The sequence below is a fragment of the Alligator mississippiensis genome, chromosome 1 (assembly GCF_030867095.1).
Source record: "Alligator mississippiensis isolate rAllMis1 chromosome 1, rAllMis1, whole genome shotgun sequence".
NCBI lineage: Eukaryota > Metazoa > Chordata > Crocodylia > Alligatoridae > Alligator > Alligator mississippiensis.
In genome coordinates, this window is record NC_081824.1 from 438062570 (window position 1) to 438080471 (window position 17902).

At 42.1% G+C, this 17902-nt stretch overlaps 1 protein-coding gene across 1 annotated transcript in view; it reads left to right on the forward strand.

Annotated features, from left to right (window-relative positions):
- The window catches only part of GUCY1A2 (guanylate cyclase 1 soluble subunit alpha 2), a 264111-nt gene that overhangs the window by 120184 nt on the left and 126025 nt on the right, over positions 1 to 17902 (forward strand). Inside the window, exon 5 of the mRNA XM_059720935.1 lies at positions 9067 to 9552. Coding sequence (XP_059576918.1) covers positions 9067 to 9552 — 486 coding nt within the window. The remainder of the gene's footprint in view (positions 1 to 9066; positions 9553 to 17902) is intronic.

Consider the following 17902-nt stretch of genomic DNA (forward strand, 5'->3'; position numbering starts at 1 on the left):
AGATGGGTTCTTACTCATTCCTAGCCAGTTGCCCCCCATGAATGACGGAGTGTTTCAAGAAATGTTTACATGTCCCCCCTTCTCCCACTGCCCATTGCTCACCCTTCAGGGCCAGTCATGTTAACAGTCCCTCTGCTGCCACCGCCGCTTCCTCCAGCCTCTGGCGGTGGCGGCTCCCTCCGTCCTGCCCATCCACCTCTGTCTCCTCCTATGCAGCAGCAGGGCTTCCCTCTGCCTGAGGCGGCAGTGGCAGTTCCTTCCCCTCTGCCCTCCCACCCACCCACCTCCTCCTGCAGAGCAGCGGGGCTCCTGCCTCCCTGCCTGAGGTGGTGGCGGCTCCCTCCCTGCCTGAGAAGGCACAGCCCCCACAGCCAATCACTGCCAGCCCTCATGGTGGTGCATACATAGTTGCCCAAAAGTGTTACAGACACAGACAATCACACAGACAGATAGACTAAGCCCTTTCTTATTTTAGTATTCTTAGATGAAATGGATTGTTTTGTGTTAATTTTAAATATAAAAGTTGGATGTTCTGCAGTTTGATTTAGCTGTCCTTCTTCATGTTATTCATCAGCTAGTTGGAGTTAATCCAGCAGCTCAGCTTCCAAATTAATCCATCCCCAAGCTCAGAGGTGGAATGCAGAGAAAGGACACAATGGTGACTAGCCACTTTTTTATTTGCAATACCAATATTCATAAAACAGTTTAGCTCCTAGTGTAGGTTTGATCAGCTTCACAGCATTAACTTAGACAGATCTGCATATTTCTCTGTACTTGTAACCACATTATTTAGCAGGATTTGATTTGATTTTTTTTTTTTTTTTTTGGTACCTGTTGATGTCTTTTAGTTGCACCAGTATGTACCCCCCTAATATGAATGGAGTTATCAGGATATATCAGTTTCTTATATTGGCCCTGGAGTGGGAGTGCCTGGAGCAGCATCAGCAGCAGGTGGACGCTGGCCTCGAGGCCATGGAGGCCCTCTTGGCCCTGGCGGCCACATACATGTACCCACTGCCCAGCCCCCACCCATGCCCTGCAGGGCACCTGAGTCCCACCACTGCCTCACAGCAGGTCCTTGCCTGACCCAGGGAGGAGGTTCTACGGCACCTCCTACCTCCTGCACACCAGACCCCGTGGCCTGGCCCCCACCCCGGATCTGGCACCGCTTACCTGGGCCCGGCCCCACCGCTCTCCCTCACACCATGCAGCCAAAGACCCTGTCCCACATGAGGCTGCCATGAACTGGGGTCACTGCAGCCCCTAGACCCACAGGGGAACATCCAGGGGTTGGGGTTCTGGGAACCTGCCTTGGGGCTCTGCTTCCTAGCCCCCCCATCATGGCCCCACACTCTGGACTTAAACAGACAAAATATTGTAAATAATTGTCAATATCTTTATAGTTTGCCTCATGTATATAGTTTGCCTCTTGTAAGCAGGTTTTTTATTGTTGATGGGTGGGGAGGGTGCCTGAGTGTTTGTTGAGGGCGGAGGGATGGGGTAGGGGTTGTGAGGGCAATAAAGTTTTTTTTGTTTTACACATGTGCATGTCCTGAGAATAGTGCTGGGGATGGTCAGGGGGTGGAGGGGTTGGTGGGTGATGGGGCAGGTGGGGCTGGAGCAGGAAGTGCCGGAGGAAGGGGTCAGGCAGGGCCTCCCACAGCCATTGCCTTGGCCCCTACTGGTGGGTGCATGGCTGTCCTGGGGCCTGGGTGGGGGACTGCATAGTACTAGTGGTTACTGCATAGTCATTTAGTACTTGCAGCCTGGGGGCTAGGATGAATGGCTGGGCTTTTCAGCTCTGGAGCTGTGCTCTGAATGTGTGCACGTCATCTGTGAACCATGTACAGATATTACCAGGACCTGATTTAGATAAACAGGATTGGCCGGGGGGGGGGGGGAGGGGGGAGGGAACTGGTGAGCCCAAGGAGGGGGTGCAGTTGGTGGGTCCACAGGGAGTGAGTGGCATTGCCCATTTGGGGACAGGGGCATCAAGGGGCTAAAAATAGCTCTGTCAGTGTGGAAGGAGGTAGGAAAAGCAGAGCCCTAGAGCTGGGGCAAGCGGCTCAGCTTTCCCAGCCCCGGGGCTGCACTCTAAACTTGTACAGATGTGCAGTAGATTGGAATAGGCTATTCCCAATCTTAGTTCTCGTGGGTGAACTAAGTTAGACCAGCCCAGACCTTTTTTGCCCAATCTAACCTCCCCACGTGCATGGACAGTTCGGCACTTAGTTCACCCTAACTTGTTAGGCTGACTTGAGTTTAACATCTGCATGTACCTTTAGAAGGCCTTGTGTCTTTGGTTCCCCTGAACAGCTTCCACTACATTTCTGCTGCGCAAGTGTATCCTTATTATACTGATTTGCCCTTCTTTGGTTATGTATCTTTTCCTTTCTTGGTCCAAAAAAACTTTTTGTAGGTTGAATGACATGGAGGTGAAATCCTCAGTGCTAGTAGTTCTGGCATTGTCTCCTGCCAGTCCTTGTGTGTTTCTAAATGGTGCATTTTCCTTTTCTTTCCTTCCTACCTGTTGTTCCAGACAGCCCTCTATTGATGTAAACTAATATTTCTATATAATAAACAAGCCAACAACCAGGACAACATACACAGTTATCATGGGGCAGCTTCAAATCAGTCAGACCATTTAGTGGAGGGCTGGAAAAATTCTTCATATCTTCATTTTAAAAAATTGCATTTGTGAGGGCTATAACTTGTAAGAGCAATGGTCAAAAACATTCTATTTTAAGAAGGATTACTCTGATACTTAGCAGCTTGCTGTTGGATGTGTGTAAGAAATCAGAGAGGCTAATATCAGTGAGCGATATATATTGCATTTATTTTCTAGTTTAGCATTACTGCTGTTGACACAAATGCAAGTATAAAACCCAGAAAGCCTTAGATACAGAAAGTGTCCAGCTATTATATTTCATCTAAAATACTAAGAAATACAATCAGTAATACATAACTTTGCAGTCCACATAGAAATTATTCACTGCTATAACTAATTTAATTTCTTTAGAGGAGTTAGCTGTGAATACTAGTGAAAGATGAAAGTGCAGTTTTCTGTCTTGTTAAAGCAATACTTAATAAAAGCCTAGATAAATGACTGATGACCAAGTATAGTATTTTGCTTTTTAGGTATCACGTTTTAAGATTAAGCACCCATGCAGACATTCCGTAATTAATCCTCAGGTACCTTCTTTGTGGTAAATGTTATTAAGTGTTATAAAGTGAATCAGCAGCAGGACTAAGATTAAGATTTGAGTTTTCTTGGCTTATATCTGCTCAGCTTCTCTTAACAAGTATTTTGGACTGGTAGGGTAAATAGAAGCTGAGTTTCTGCTGCCCTTTTAGGGTCCTGACACCATGTGCAATTTTCAGCACTGGAATTATCTCCATAGTGCGGATGGCAAGGTGAGGCCCAGGGAGACTTTTTCAATTAAATGTAGATACCTTACCTGTTCAGGTGCTTTTAAAAGTCCCACTAAGCATTGAGCTCCCTAAATACTTCTGAAAATCTTACTCTGTGATTTTTTCCAACATCATACAGGAAGTCTATGTTGGAGTAGGAAACTAAACCCAGATCTTGCAAGCCCCTCGTACACACCCTACTTACCTATCTGAAGCTGAACCTGAGCCCAGATGTCCTGTCTGCAGTGACATTTTTTTCCCTCTGGTCATCTATAACATTAGTTATTACTTTCAAATGTATAAATATATTCAGATTGACTTCTCATAACTTGTGTTTTTTCCACAAGCACAGCATCTAGTTCTGTAAATAAATACATTCAAGTCTTAGCCTTAATAAACAAGACATCTCATTGATTTCATTGAATTGCCCCTGCTTGTTAACGTTAAGCACATGTATAACTATTTGCAAGAGTGGGGCCCAGTGCTATAACTTTGCTCCAGTTCTCCTAGAAAGGACAAGGATGTCATCACGTTGCAGGATAATTTGTATAGCCACTGAAATCAAAGCACAAGCTGATCTGTTTATAGGAAGGCTGAAAATAACAGTTTATGTGAATCCTACTTAAAGACATAGGATATTTGGTTCCAATTTTTTTCCTCAGTGGTACCTGTCAATATCTGTCCTGTATAAGCTGTACAGCATTTTGGTTAGTACATTAATTTCCAGAATATCTGTTTTACAGGAGAGAAGGTTCTCCCTTTCATTAATACATCAGAAGATGCTTCAGTCACCATATTTTCCTTAAGGAATAGAATAGTAAGGATATACAATGAGCTGTTTAAAAAAAAAAAAATTGTTTTAGTAAGATCAAAAGACTGCAGATCTTGACTACCCTAAGTTTAAAAGTCTTACTCACTTTAGGATTTAAAGCAATGTACTGTGGGGATGGGCAAGGAGTGTACAGCAGGTGGATATGCAGAGGAGAAGCTTGCCCTGGAAAGCTCCAGATGAAATTTCTCCAAATTCCCTTTGGCACACTTTAGCAGGCAGGAAGAGCACCAAAGAGAGTTTGTGGTCCATGGCTGGGGTGCTAGGCTGGCAGTAAGGAGATTAGAGCTATGCCCATGACTACAGTGGAAGTAGGAACTGTCTCCTCTTGACAGACAGTGGGTGTGTCTACACGTGCCTATTAATGTGCAGCAATAATCTCCCAAGTTTATTGCTGCCAGGCATTCATCTGCATGTGCAACTGGACTGCAGCACATTGAGTCAGGTCAGAGCAGACCCGGCTGGCAGCCCAAAATAGTAACAGGAGCCAAAAGCAAAGCTGTACTGATACACATTACAGAGAAAGATGCTTCTTATTATGCTCTGTAGGGGAAGCATCTTTCTCCTTGATGTGTATCAATACAGCTTTGCCTTTGTGTTCCTGTTGCTACTTTGGGCTTCTGTAGAGATGGCCAGTGTAGCCTGGTCTATGATAAATCCTGCCATCATCAAGGGGTAACAGATTATTAGAACCAATAATATAAGATTAAAGTAGTGATTGCAAATATCAACAGCTTCTTTTTGAAACTGAACTCCAGGGTCAGATGATACAAGCATTGATGCATTAGAAAATAGAGTAGTATTCCAAGTATGATTCTCCCAATAAAAAAAAGCACAAATATGTCAGTGTTTTCTAAAAACTTCTGACATTTGTGATAACAGAAAGCTGTGATTTTGTGGCAACTCAGGTGACTGGAACAGGAGACTGTAATGTAATATGTTTGAAAAGAATGTTGATTGATTATAATCAATAATACTTTGTGTATACAATCAATAATAATATAGAGCTTTTCATTCATGAATCCAAAGCACTTTATAAAATGCTTGATATAATTAATTCCTATTCTGTAGAGATGCATGAGATGCATAAAGGCCAAGTGACTTGCCTCAGGCCACCCAGAAGATATAAGTACTAACACAGATGGATTGGTTGCTTTGTGTTTTCTGTTTCAGATTTTATTTTTGTCCAAATTAATGCTTTAAGGTGTAGAGTGAGTGGAAGATTGTTGCACTGGCAGCAGTAGTGAGACATGTTGGCTTAGGCAGTTGAATGAATGAAAGAAAGATTACCAGAGTGCAGTGGTTTTGGTTTGAGTGGTTTCTGAGTAGCAAAAGTATAAGTTAAGAAAGCCTGGTGTGATGCCCTCTGTTGGTGCTGTGAGTATTCCCCTGCTTCTTGGGCCAGGCCCCCGACTCACCCGCCACGGCTTGATGGATCCATTATTGAAAGGAGGGGTTCAGTAGTGTTTCTACCCTGCTCGGGGATGGTAATACCCATGGGGTCGATGTGGGTGGTCCTGGGGCTCTGCCTCCCCTACTCCCCAGCCCACTTGCCAACCGTCAGGGCCATGGCATCACTGGTCCAGTTCTTGGCTCCGTGCTTTTATGGCCTCTCAGTGGGCCACTGCTCCGTCGATTTCCATGTGTGCTGCAGGCTTACAGGGGCCACCTGCCACTCACCCCTAATCCTTGGCTCGGCTTTGGCCTTGTGCCAGACCTGTCTCTGCAGGCTCAAAGATGGCCATGCCCTTCCAGGGCCACTGGGCAGTGCCCAACCCCCACACCCCTTACTGGGGAGTTTGGCACTGGGGAGTCCTGCATGGCCCCCTTGCGACGTCTCCGCTCACTCCAGGCGGGACTGTGTTGCAGGGGAGGGGAGAAATACATTCTGCCAGGTTGCCCTGCCTCCTAGCTCCCCCCCCCCCAGTTTATGCCAGGGTTTTTAAACCTCTCATGGCAGCGGTTGCAGCTGATGTCATCAGCCAGCTGCTGCCCAGTTTGATTGATAGCTTCCTGAAAAGTTGGTGCAGCGCCGGCTTGTGCAGCTTCAACCCTGTCTCTGCCCCCCCCCCCCCCAGGTAAGTTCCCTGTGGTGCTGGGGTTCCTGGGTCCCCCTTCAGGAGTGTCGGGTCCAGATCCCGGCACTTCTGGTCCTGGAGAGTGACCCCAGCCAGCATACCTGGAAATAAACAGAAACGTCACTGTTGTGCTTGCATGTTGATGATCTGTTTTTCCGTACCTTGCCTGTCTATATTGTAAACTCCTTGCACTTGGTCTTGTCTCTTTTATGTGCATGTTTTCAACCTTAGATAATAGTACTCCAGTGCGGACTGTGGCTTTTGGGCACTAGGGCTATGGACAGATATTCAAAAAGCCTGAGCCTGAATTGATTCCATTTTTGCAGGTTAGTCTAATCTGCCTATGCTGAACCAGTTTTCATCCACACAGACATTCCCTCTGGACTGAAGAAATGCAGGCACATGCCTGCAGTGGCTCAGGGTACAAGCTGGGGGGCACTAGAGCAGCCCTCCCTTCCCTTCCACGAGGCTGAGCTCTGAGGGGGAGGGGGAGGGTAATGTCCCAGGCTTTTCCCCACTTGCTGCTCAAGGGGTGGGAGTGTTGCCAGACTCCAGCCCCAGGCTAGCACTCAGAGGCAAAGAGCGGGGGTGTGCAGTGCATGCATCTGTTGGTGATACTGAGTGTTTCAATTTCCTTTTCCCTGCTTCTTCATACTATCTGAAAACCTGACAGGGCTGCAAACCAGCAAGGGGCTGATAAAACTGCAGTGTTTATCAACAAAATAAAAGCCTCTCTCATTAGTTCAAACTCTTCTTAAATAGCTTTTTCCAAGAAAGGAATGGAGGGACATTGCATAAACTGGTTTGACCTGTTCATTAGCTCCAAAAAGCCTTAAGCGGACACTGTTCTGTTTGCCTTTGTTCTGTCCCAGTGAAATTGTTCACCCCCCCCGCCCCCTCCCCCCCAGCATTAGCTATCATACCACATGCCTAGGATCCATGGGGCTGGGGTCTGTGCTGCGAGAGGGGGGAACCCCCTGCTTGAACAGCGAGCAGGGAGGGAAGCCAGGCAGATGCTGCTGTGCCTGTGGTCTCCCTTGGAGCTCTGGCTAGGGAACAGAGGAGCGGGGCTAGCCTGTGCTCTGGAGCAGACAGACCAGCCCCACCCTGCCCTGCCCAGGTAAACCAAAGCATCTGGCTTAACTTTAACCAGGAAGGAGTCTGGGACAAACATTGCATAAACTGGTTTGACCCAAATTAGTTAAGTCTGATACTACGTTCAACCAGACTTATTTTAAACAAATTTCAGCCATTTTGAAACTAGTTTATGTGCACTGAACTTATGTTCTGTTACAGGTTTAAACCAGTTTCTGATCACTAAACTGATTTATATCTAATGTCTGTGCCTAGTCTAGTGGAACGTAAACTTCAGTCATGATTATTAGCTTGATAAATACCCCTTTATTTGTAGCAGATGCTAATGTAGAAAATTCACTGAAAGATACAGTTTATCATAATTAGTGATTTTCTTGTCTAAAAGTACACAGTTTTGCATGGTTGTTTTATATATATAATTTTACTAACTTCCTCAAAGTATACAGAACCTGATTTTTATCTCAGTTACACAAGTATAAAACCTGGTAACATGCCTCTGTGCTGCATCTGGGGAACATTCTTAAGCATTTAAACAGAACTGAGAGTTGATGCCATTTGGTATTTTACCTTTACATGTATACTGCCAGAAAAAGTTCCAGTTATAATGGACTAAACCTTTATTCATGGAGGCCAGTAAAGAATTACCTTTATGCTGGTGACTTTTGGCCCAAAACAGTTCAAGCAACATCTCACACCCTAATTAAAATGAAAGGTTCAACCATAGGCTATAAACAGTTGCAGAAACTATCCAACCTTTCCTAAGAATCTCCCGTCTCTTCTGTTTTTCCTGATTTTTTTTTTTTCATTATGCAAGTACAATTCAAGTGTCTTGCAAATCCTACATAGGCTTGTAATAAATGAATTCTAACAGGATGTTTATGTTCAGTTCCACTGAATATCTCTTTATTTTTGCATTATGAGATAGTATAAATAGAAACACTGGATTTACCTTCTCTGTACGATTTATAATTTGGTATACTTCTGTCATGTCCTCTTATTCACCTCTTCTCCAACTTGCCCTCTTCTGACTCAGTAATTGTTTCTTTGAATAGAACTGAAGCTGTTTTATAGGCTCACTAACTTATATTTAAATGACTTTCCTTTTCCCCTTTTAATTTTTTTTAATGCTCGTTATAATTTATATTTAGTTAATAGAGAAATAGCTTTACTGGAATTTGCATTTCAGGCCAGCTATATTTTAGAAGCAAAATGTAGTAGCATTAGATATGTCCACCTTGAGAAGCAGGTTATATTGTGGTGTTTTTTTTTCACGTTTTGATGAGATGCATTTAGATCCAGCATCTCAGTTTTGGGTTTCATTGTAATAGAATGTTACAGTTTAGCTCAAGGAGGTAGGACTCTTATCTGAGTTAGGGGCACCAGACCTGTCATCTGCTATGACTCAAGGGAATAAAAGGCTGAAGGTTTATTTGAGCCAAAGAGAAGAACTAGACTTTGTGCAGGTAGAAACACTTAAAATAGCCAACTTAGGAGGTTGCCTAATGTTTAAATTTATTACTTAAGGATCAGAGAAAGCTCTGAAGGGAAATAAGTATTAGCTAATCGCCACCGCATGTCTGCTGCACAAAGGGGGAATTTATGTACACTTATTAATTCATCTTTACTTTTGAAACTCCATTTTTATTTTTGCAGGTGATGGAAATCAAAGGCCAAATGATCCACGTGCCTGAATCAAATTCCATTTTGTTTTTGGGTTCCCCTTGTGTGGACAAGCTAGATGAACTGATGGGCCGAGGCCTCCATCTTTCAGACATACCTATCCACGATGCTACCCGTGATGTTATACTGGTTGGGGAGCAGGCAAAGGCCCAAGATGGCTTGAAAAAACGAATGGATAAATTGAAGGCAACATTAGAATGTACACACCAAGCTCTGGAAGAGGAAAAAAAGAGGACAGTAGATCTTCTGATTTCAATTTTCCCAGAAAATGTGGCTCAACAATTATGGCAGGGGCAGCAAGTTCAGGCCAGGAAGTTTGATGATGTCACCATGCTCTTTTCAGACATTGTTGGCTTTACAGCTATCTGTGCCCAGTGCACACCCATGCAGGTGATCAGCATGTTGAATGAGCTCTATACTCGATTCGACCATCAGTGTGGATTCCTCGATATCTACAAGGTAATGCTTTGATTCATAAATTGTTCAGGCCTTTTCTTTAGAGAAAAAGATCTCCCTGGTAACTAATTTCCTAAATTGCACACACCTTTTCAGTAGAATTGGTCAGAAAATTTCTGTTGGAAAAAAAAGAGGTTTGGGGTGAAAATAAAAATCCAAATTATATCTGTTTGAAAGCAAAATACTTTGATTCATAATTGCTGACCTGGTGCTTGGCAGGAGCTGTAGTCTGTATATAACTCATGGTCACATTTTCTTCTGTGGGCTAGGCACAGTCTGGGAATACATATCTTATGATGCACCACTCTTGTGCATTGATGAAAGACAGTGACATATGGCAGTTGTGTAGCAGGGCATTTTGGGTAATGAAGTCTAGCTGGAGAACCCACCCACAGAAGAAGAGAGCTTGGAGCACCTGAAAAGCAACTCCTTTGAGGCATTTCTGTGACGTTACAGTATCAAAATACTTTTCCTTATGTTTTATTGCTTTCTAAAGAAGCCTAGAGCTTCCCTTGATTTATATCAGCATAGCTTCATTGCAACCAATGGAAATAAGCCAATTTAAACTGAAAGTGATTCAGGACAATATTTGTCTAAGGTACAGGTTAGAATCTCTCAAATATTTTTATTTTTAATTAACTTTGTTAAAGAGTTCTAACTTGTTGGTATTTGTATCTGAGTTCTTTCAAAGCTGAAGCGTGTATATTCTAATTTCTGGCTACCAAACTCCACCTGTTGTTTTTCTGCCCAGATATGTTTAAAACTGAAAAGGACTTTTTGCTGGTTCTGATTCAGATGGGACAAACTGCTGGAAAGCTCATGAGAGCAGCTAGTCTTGAGAGGTTGTTTTCACTCAGGGATTCAAAAATCTATGACTTGTCAGTCAAATATGATGCCCTTCACTAGACCCAACATTTAATGAGAGCAGTCTATGAGATATCAGTATCTTTGATCTTGAACCATAGTCCTGAGTAGGCCTTGAACTATGACTTAAAACAGGGTGGCCCACAAGTGACATGGGCAGATTCTCTGTTTGTCATGTGGAAGATTGGGAAAGGGACAGGCAGCACTGCAGCAGATAGGGAGCAGAAAGCTGAGCAGCAGTTTTGGAAAGGAGGACCAGACACAGAGTAAAAAAAACAGAGCAGCAGATCAGGCAGGATCAGAGTGGCATTCAGGGAGGGTGCACAGTTAATTTATGGCATGTTTGGTAGAAAGGTTAGCCTCCACTGACATAAATCTAATCTCTGTCAGGAATGAGATCTGTGCACTGACTTTCAATCCATTTTATTTGTCAGGAAACTATGGTATAATGCAAGATGAAACAAAGTAAAAGATAGCAAGGGGAGCATCCTACTATTCTAGCATAAGGAGATGCTAGATGTATGGGTTACGAAAAGCCATTTCCCACAAAGTTTTCATTCAGCCACTTCTAGTGTAGGATTCAGAAAACAAAAACCACTCCAACACAAAACAAACTTTTCAGAACAGGAGTAGAGGCACCAAATAACAGTCATGATACTTCCATTTTTGGAACAAAGACCACATCAGTTAGAAACCATAGAGCGTTTCCCAGTTTGTATGTAAAACTATGTATTAAAGACTCCTAGTCCACTCTGTATCAGTGTATTATCTGGGCACAATCTAGTCCAGTGTTCATAGGCTCCAGGCGCACACTACATTTACGATGTCATGAACGTGTCAATCATGCCATAAATAGTAACAGTGCCCCACTTTTAGCTGATTTACGGCTCCATAAAGTGGCAAGCCAGCCACAAAGATATTCCACAGAGTATGTCCCTGCCCCAATGCTGAAAATGGGCTGCTGGGGGAGTGGGTTGCAAGTTTCGCCATGTGGGGAGCTGAGGGACTCCCTCTCATTGGGAACCTTACAACCCCTGTGCCATGTTTTGCAGCCTTTAAAATACTGGTTTGGTGGGAGCCCTGTGGCTCCCCGCAACCCAGCCCATTAATTGTCTTGCTCTTCAGCTCCTGAGAGATGTGCAGAGCAAGGCACTTTAAAATGCCAGGTCCCTGCAACCCAGTATTTTAAAGTGCATTGCTTTAAAGCTCATGTGGAGTTGCACTCATTTCTGCCAAAGATGTATTTGGCCTACTGTTTTAGGTAAATTTATTTTTATATTTCCATTCCAAATGGGAAAACATGATCTCTGATGAATAACATTTATCTGTGAAACTACCCTGTAGAATCCATGGAGAAAATATTTTGCTTGTGGTATCTGATTATTTTTATAAATTATATTTCACATGGAGGTTATGGCAACATTCTTTGTAAAATAATGAATTGGTACCAATAGCGCTCTGCTAATCAAAGAAATTACAGTCATTGAGGAATTTTATGATGAGCTCTCTTTTCTATCTGATATATAAATTATATCAGCAATTTTCAAATTGTGGTCCATGGTCTGCAGAGCATTTGCTGGTGATGTGCAGAGGGCTGACTTGTCACATGGCAATTTTTATCCTTTTAATTTTCATCTGTTAAATCCCATGAAAAGTTATTTAAAATATTCATTCCATTCTTAATGTTAAGCAATTGCTGTGATTGCCCAGTGGTGATATAGCTATTATAGAGGGAGCAGTCCTATGCGGGAGAAGAGATGGTTTGGGAGGCCATCTGTTAAGTTGCATGCAACATTATGAAAAAGCTTAAGAATGCTTAATATAATAGACTTAAGTTTGGCCACCTGGAAGTAGCATCTTAGCAATAGCTGTCATGCAGGGTTGGACATGAGAGACCTGGTTCAGTAAAACAACTAAGCATATGCTGAGAGAGGGCTAACAGGAGAGTTATTATCCACTCCCACCTTTTAAAAAGTGGCACTGGATTACTGAGGCAGCAACATTTGGAAATAGTCTTTTTTTATATCATAGACTAGTAACGTATCTGGTTACTGCACTACAGGTTGGGACTGGACTAGATGGCCCAGGAAATCCTTCCTGGTCCTTTGTTCCTCTGAACCCAAATTCAGGTGTGAAACTTGGAATCTATGAGCTTCTGACCCACTGTCAAAAGCAATATCATATGACCCTGGGTGACATGCCATATGTGCTGTGTATATGTATTTTGTATTCTCTGGGATTATGAATTTGTTTCTTACTTTGAGATATTCTTTGCTGAAGTCTATGGTTTTATGAGATGAGCAAATCCAAGATATCAAACAGTCTGGCCTGGCATTAATTTTGAAGGTTGGCTGGCTGAGCCCTGCAAGAAAAATAAAAAGGAACAATCATATTATTACGGCTTTGACCTCTAAGGAAGCTCAGAATCATGAATATTACATAAGTTACATGATGATTTACTGCCTTATGCCTAACCTTGAGCTACTTTACATCATGAAATATTATTGAATGGTAGTTAAAAGTAAGTATTATTCTCTCTAATGAAGTAACATAATAAATTGAGATGGACCAGATAAAATTTTTACGTGCAGAAAAAAAATAAGTACTAAAAATAATATAAAAAGTCTGTTGAATATTTATTTTAATTTTAAATAACCCTCCACTATTACTATCTTTACATTCCCAACTGATATTCTGGAGCGTGGGTTTACTGACAAGAAAGTTTGCCATAACATAAATTATTAATTTTTTACATTTTAGCAGTTATTTTACAGAAAGTGAATTTCAGATTTGTACTTACCAGGATGTGCGCCAAAAACCGGATTCTAAATATTATGCTCATCTAGCCCAGGGTATGCCATATGATGGTTATGTATAATCAAACTAGAACAATTTTAAAATTTGCTTGTGTAGAAGCATAGATCAAGAATAATTTGCAAAAAAATATTTTGGCAAGTACTTCTGAATAGCACATTTAAGGAAACTCATATTTGTTTGTAAACAGAAAATGAGGCAAATTCATCAAATGGATTACTATTATGAATTATTCAGTCAGCTTTACTTTGAAAGTGTTTTGGATTAGGAGTTGCACTGGAAGATGGTACTTCTGAACTTGGAGTAAGGAAGAGAAAATAAATGAATAATAGTTTTAGGTTTCATTTTTTCAAACATTCAATCTAAATATCAAAAAGTGCTTTGCAATAATTAATGACTTTTTCACAACAGTTGGCAGTTATGGCAAAGTAGTTAAGGAAGTTGAGTCTTTGCTTTGGACTCTCTGGTGTGGTGTGACTTTGACATTTGCTCTAGTCTCAATGGCAAAAGTTGCTCTGAGTTTACCTAGCTATAAATGGCACCTAGTCATTTAGACTCAGTAGTCAAAGGTGGGCTGTCCATATCACTTTTGTGTGATGTTGGCTGCAGATACTGGCATGTCTTGACTGTGCTAGACCACAACACAGTGGGGGATATTCACAACACCCCGGCAAAGTAAATATTTTTCAGTTGTGCCCATTTAACAGAGAAATGTGCAGCAATAAAGAGGTTCAAAGTTTGCATGCATGAGGTCACGATGGAGTTCATGGAGAAATTTGGATCTTGGGCACTTAAGCAATTTGGTGAGGTTTTTGTTGATTGCTCACTTGGATGGAGTTACGTGAATTCTCCTTAAGTCACACTTTCGGCATGCAACTCCTTTCTTGGAGGCGATCCAGAATTTTTAATGTCTCAAAAGTTGCATGTGGATCCTGTAGTCCTCAGCTGTGATTTAAATGTCTATTTGTATTTCTTTTGCTTCATAGTTCTTGAAAAAATAACAGTTCGGTCTATGGCCAGAATAACAATGCTCATTGAACTCCTTTGCCAGCTTTTCCAGTGTTTTGGGCATTGATCCTGGCATTGAGTTTCTTCCTCCCCCTGCATCATATTTCTCACTGTGATAGTTAATTGAGTTCAACTTTTTCTCATCTGTGTCCTCCATGGTCAGCTCTTTATACAGACTTAGTTATCACTTCTGTGGGAGGTTTGCAAGGAGTCAAATAGCCACCTTATTTCTGCAGTTGTGACTAGGTGATGTATGGCAGACTGAAAAATTAACTCACTTATTTCAAGGTTGAATATGACTGTTAGGGACCTAAATGTAAGCACTCTCTTTAATGTGTATCATGTGTCCCGCAAAGTTGTGCATGTAGGTATTAACTTCAGTTGAAGGGAAATTAGACAATCCCAAGAGACTCCTTTAAGTCAAGTGCTGATCTTTGGTAGAGTGCAGGACTACATTATATAGCCCAGCTTCCAGGTTCTGTGTTAACTAATGATTCCCATGATTCACTTACTGCCAGTCATGAGCTCCAAGGCTTTCTCAGGCTTTCCATTTATTACGTTATGAGTTGTAACCTATTGCAAGTTTTCTTGACAGATGTAGACCAATATATCATCACTATTTAGAGTACTCCTATACTTTTATTTCTTTTCATCTCTTCCTTATATCTCCTCAGCTGGGTGTTGAGGTTGATGGCTCTTTAGCAAATACTGAATACAGAAGGTTGCTGCTTTTATGTTGCAGATAACACTTCCCTATTTTCTGAGTGAAGGGCATCTACCACATACCACAAACCATTTAACTGGTGTAGAGCTAAAACCTATCATTAGACTTATAAGGCTGGAAGGGGCCTTGAGAGTCATATAGCTAAGGCCCTTGCACAGATGAAAGAGCCTAAATTTCTTAGATGGATGCCTGTCCAGCCCCTTTTGAAAACTTCTGAGGAAGAAGGTTCTATAACATCCTTAAACAGCTGCTTCTATTTTCCTATTGTTCTTATGGTTAGTAAGTTTTTCCTAAGATTTGATCTAAATATGTTTAACTGTAAGGATCTCTAATTATTAAAAGAGCAGACCAGAAGCCACAATTTTATGCTACTGCATGGTGACAGGCAAACCATTTAACTTTTCTTGGTTTCAATTTATCCATTGCAAAATGAAGACGAAAATGCAGGCCTCCCTCCTGGGGTGGCACTATGTATGTACCAAATATAATATTTTAATGTTTTTCTTTAAAAGATGAATAGGTAAAGCTTAGGGCCTAAGAATGTAAAAGGAATTGACCCTATATTTTTAACTGATTTCTGCATAACTATTAAAGCCAATTGAATTTTGAATCAGAGCACAAAATAAACTTTCCACTTACTTAGGTTTTGCCTACATATATTTGATGGCTCTAGTAGAGCTTCCCACAGTGGGTTGCTGATGTTGTATTTGTGTTCTACCACTCTAGGCTTACGTAGTTGTAGGTTTGAGCATATTACAATTTTGGGTCTCCCCTTAACCTCACAATGACACATTTCCTGGGCCCATGTTACTGTCTGTTGCCCTGTCATGGCAAGGGTATCTCGTAGTCCAGTTGTGTTGGTCATCAGTACCTGTGGTGACCTCACAGTCTTCTCATTACTTTTGGTACACCCTTTCCCAGAGCTCCAAACTTAGGGCACTCTGGATTTACAGCTCACCTCCTCAGGGTTATGTGATTGATGTTGTCAGCATACAGACTTTCTGAACACTTCAGAACATTGGAAAATAGTTATTAAGCAAGCTTTTGGGTTCAAAAACCCTTTGTCAGGCTAAGGAAGTTTCTGCAGTTGGTGTGTGCTCTTCCTGGATGGAATGAAAAGTAAAGAAGCCAGCGGCTGGGCTGGGCTGCATACAAGACAGGTAGTCAGTGAAAATGTAGATTGAGGAGTCAATGGGTGAGAGACAGGCTGGGGAGGGGGGTGGGGGGGAAGAGAGAGAAGGGGGATGAAAGTGGAGAGATACCTGGGGAGTCAGATGTCAGGCATATAATATGTCATAAATCCAATGTCTATATTTAGTCCATGATTTTTAGTATCCAGGAGGTTGATGAAGTGGAGTTCATAGGCTCGTCTCTGAGAAGTGTTTTGTAAGTTTCCTTTGAGGATCAGGACTGAAAGATTGGAGAAAGAGTGGTTTTCTCTGAGAAATGTGCCCCCACAGGTAATTGGGTATTCTTGTCTTTGATAGATTTCCAATGTGCGTTCATTCTGGTGCGCAGTTGTTGTTTGGTCTCTCCTACGTATCTTCCATCAGGGCATTTGGTGCCTTGGATGAGATATATCACATTTCCGGAGGTGCAGCTGTAAGATCCAGGAATGCTGATGGCTCTGTTGTGGGGTGTAGTAAGAAGTGGGGGTGGTGGAGATGTGTTGGCAGGTTTTGCATTTCTTGTCATGGCACGGTCTGGATCCTTTTGGTGTGTTCTGGGCTTGAGGAAGTTTGCTTCTGGTGATGAGGCTAGCAAGGTTCAGCTCTTGTTTGAAAGCTAGGATGGGTGGCTCTGGGAAGATTTTTTTTTAAGAATAGGGTCTCTTTCTAGTATGGGTTGCAATTGTTTGAGGATTTTCCGTACAGGTTCAAGGGGGCACAACACCCCCCCCCCCCCCCCCCCAGCCTGTCTCTCGCCCATTGACTCCTCAATCTACATTTTCACTGACTACCTGTCTTGTATGCATACCAGCCCAGCCTCTGGCTTCTTTACTTTTTATTCCATCCAGGAAGAGCACACACCAACTGCTGAAACTTCCTTAGCCTGACGAAGGGTTTTTGAACCCAAAAGCTTGCTTAATAACTATTTTCCAACTATTTGGGTTGGTCTAATAAAAGATATCAGATTCACCCAAGGAACCTTGTCTGTCAATAAATACTTGCTTTTTATTTTACCTAGAACCAAAAAAGAAAAGGGATGTAAGAAAAATATGACAGCATCCCTGAATGCATTTTCTGACTTTAATCTCTTAACTACTCTCGAACATTCCTTGGGTTTAGGTTAGAGTCCTCTAAGGAGTTCAGGAACCTCTCCCAAATGTAGATTTTCCCAAAACATGGAGTCTTTATCTTCCTTCTTCTTCCTCAACTCTCAAAACCCCAACCCCTCAGAGAGAAAGTAGGAAATGTACTTCATCTAGGATATAGCCATCCCAGTATTTCAAGGCCTCTGTACTTGAATAGGAAACATCAATGTTTAAACTACACTGAATTGTTTCTGGAAGATAAGCAACATAGTCCTGGATGACTCAGTATGCAGAGAAGCCTTTAAAGGTGCAGTAATTTCATAAGATGATAATTTCATAAGATTCATAATTTCATAAGATAATAGCTATAATTCATAAATTGTATATAGATTCCCCCACAGAGGTTCCCTAAAGTGTCATACAGGGACATTCAGGAAAATTAAGGCAGATAAACTAAGGGTATGAAGTTTAAAGTTGGAAAATTACAAGTATTAAAGCATGAGGTAGACGCTCTTGTTCAGAAGTAGAGGATTAAGCGACAATAAATGAAGGCCACTTAGCTTCTGAATGAGAAGATTTGCACAAGTTACGTGCCTTAACTTACACGCATTAACTTACAGAATTAAGGGCGGGGGGCGGAGGGGGTTGTTTTGTTTTAACTTGCTAGAGCTTTTCTCTGTAGAGAATTC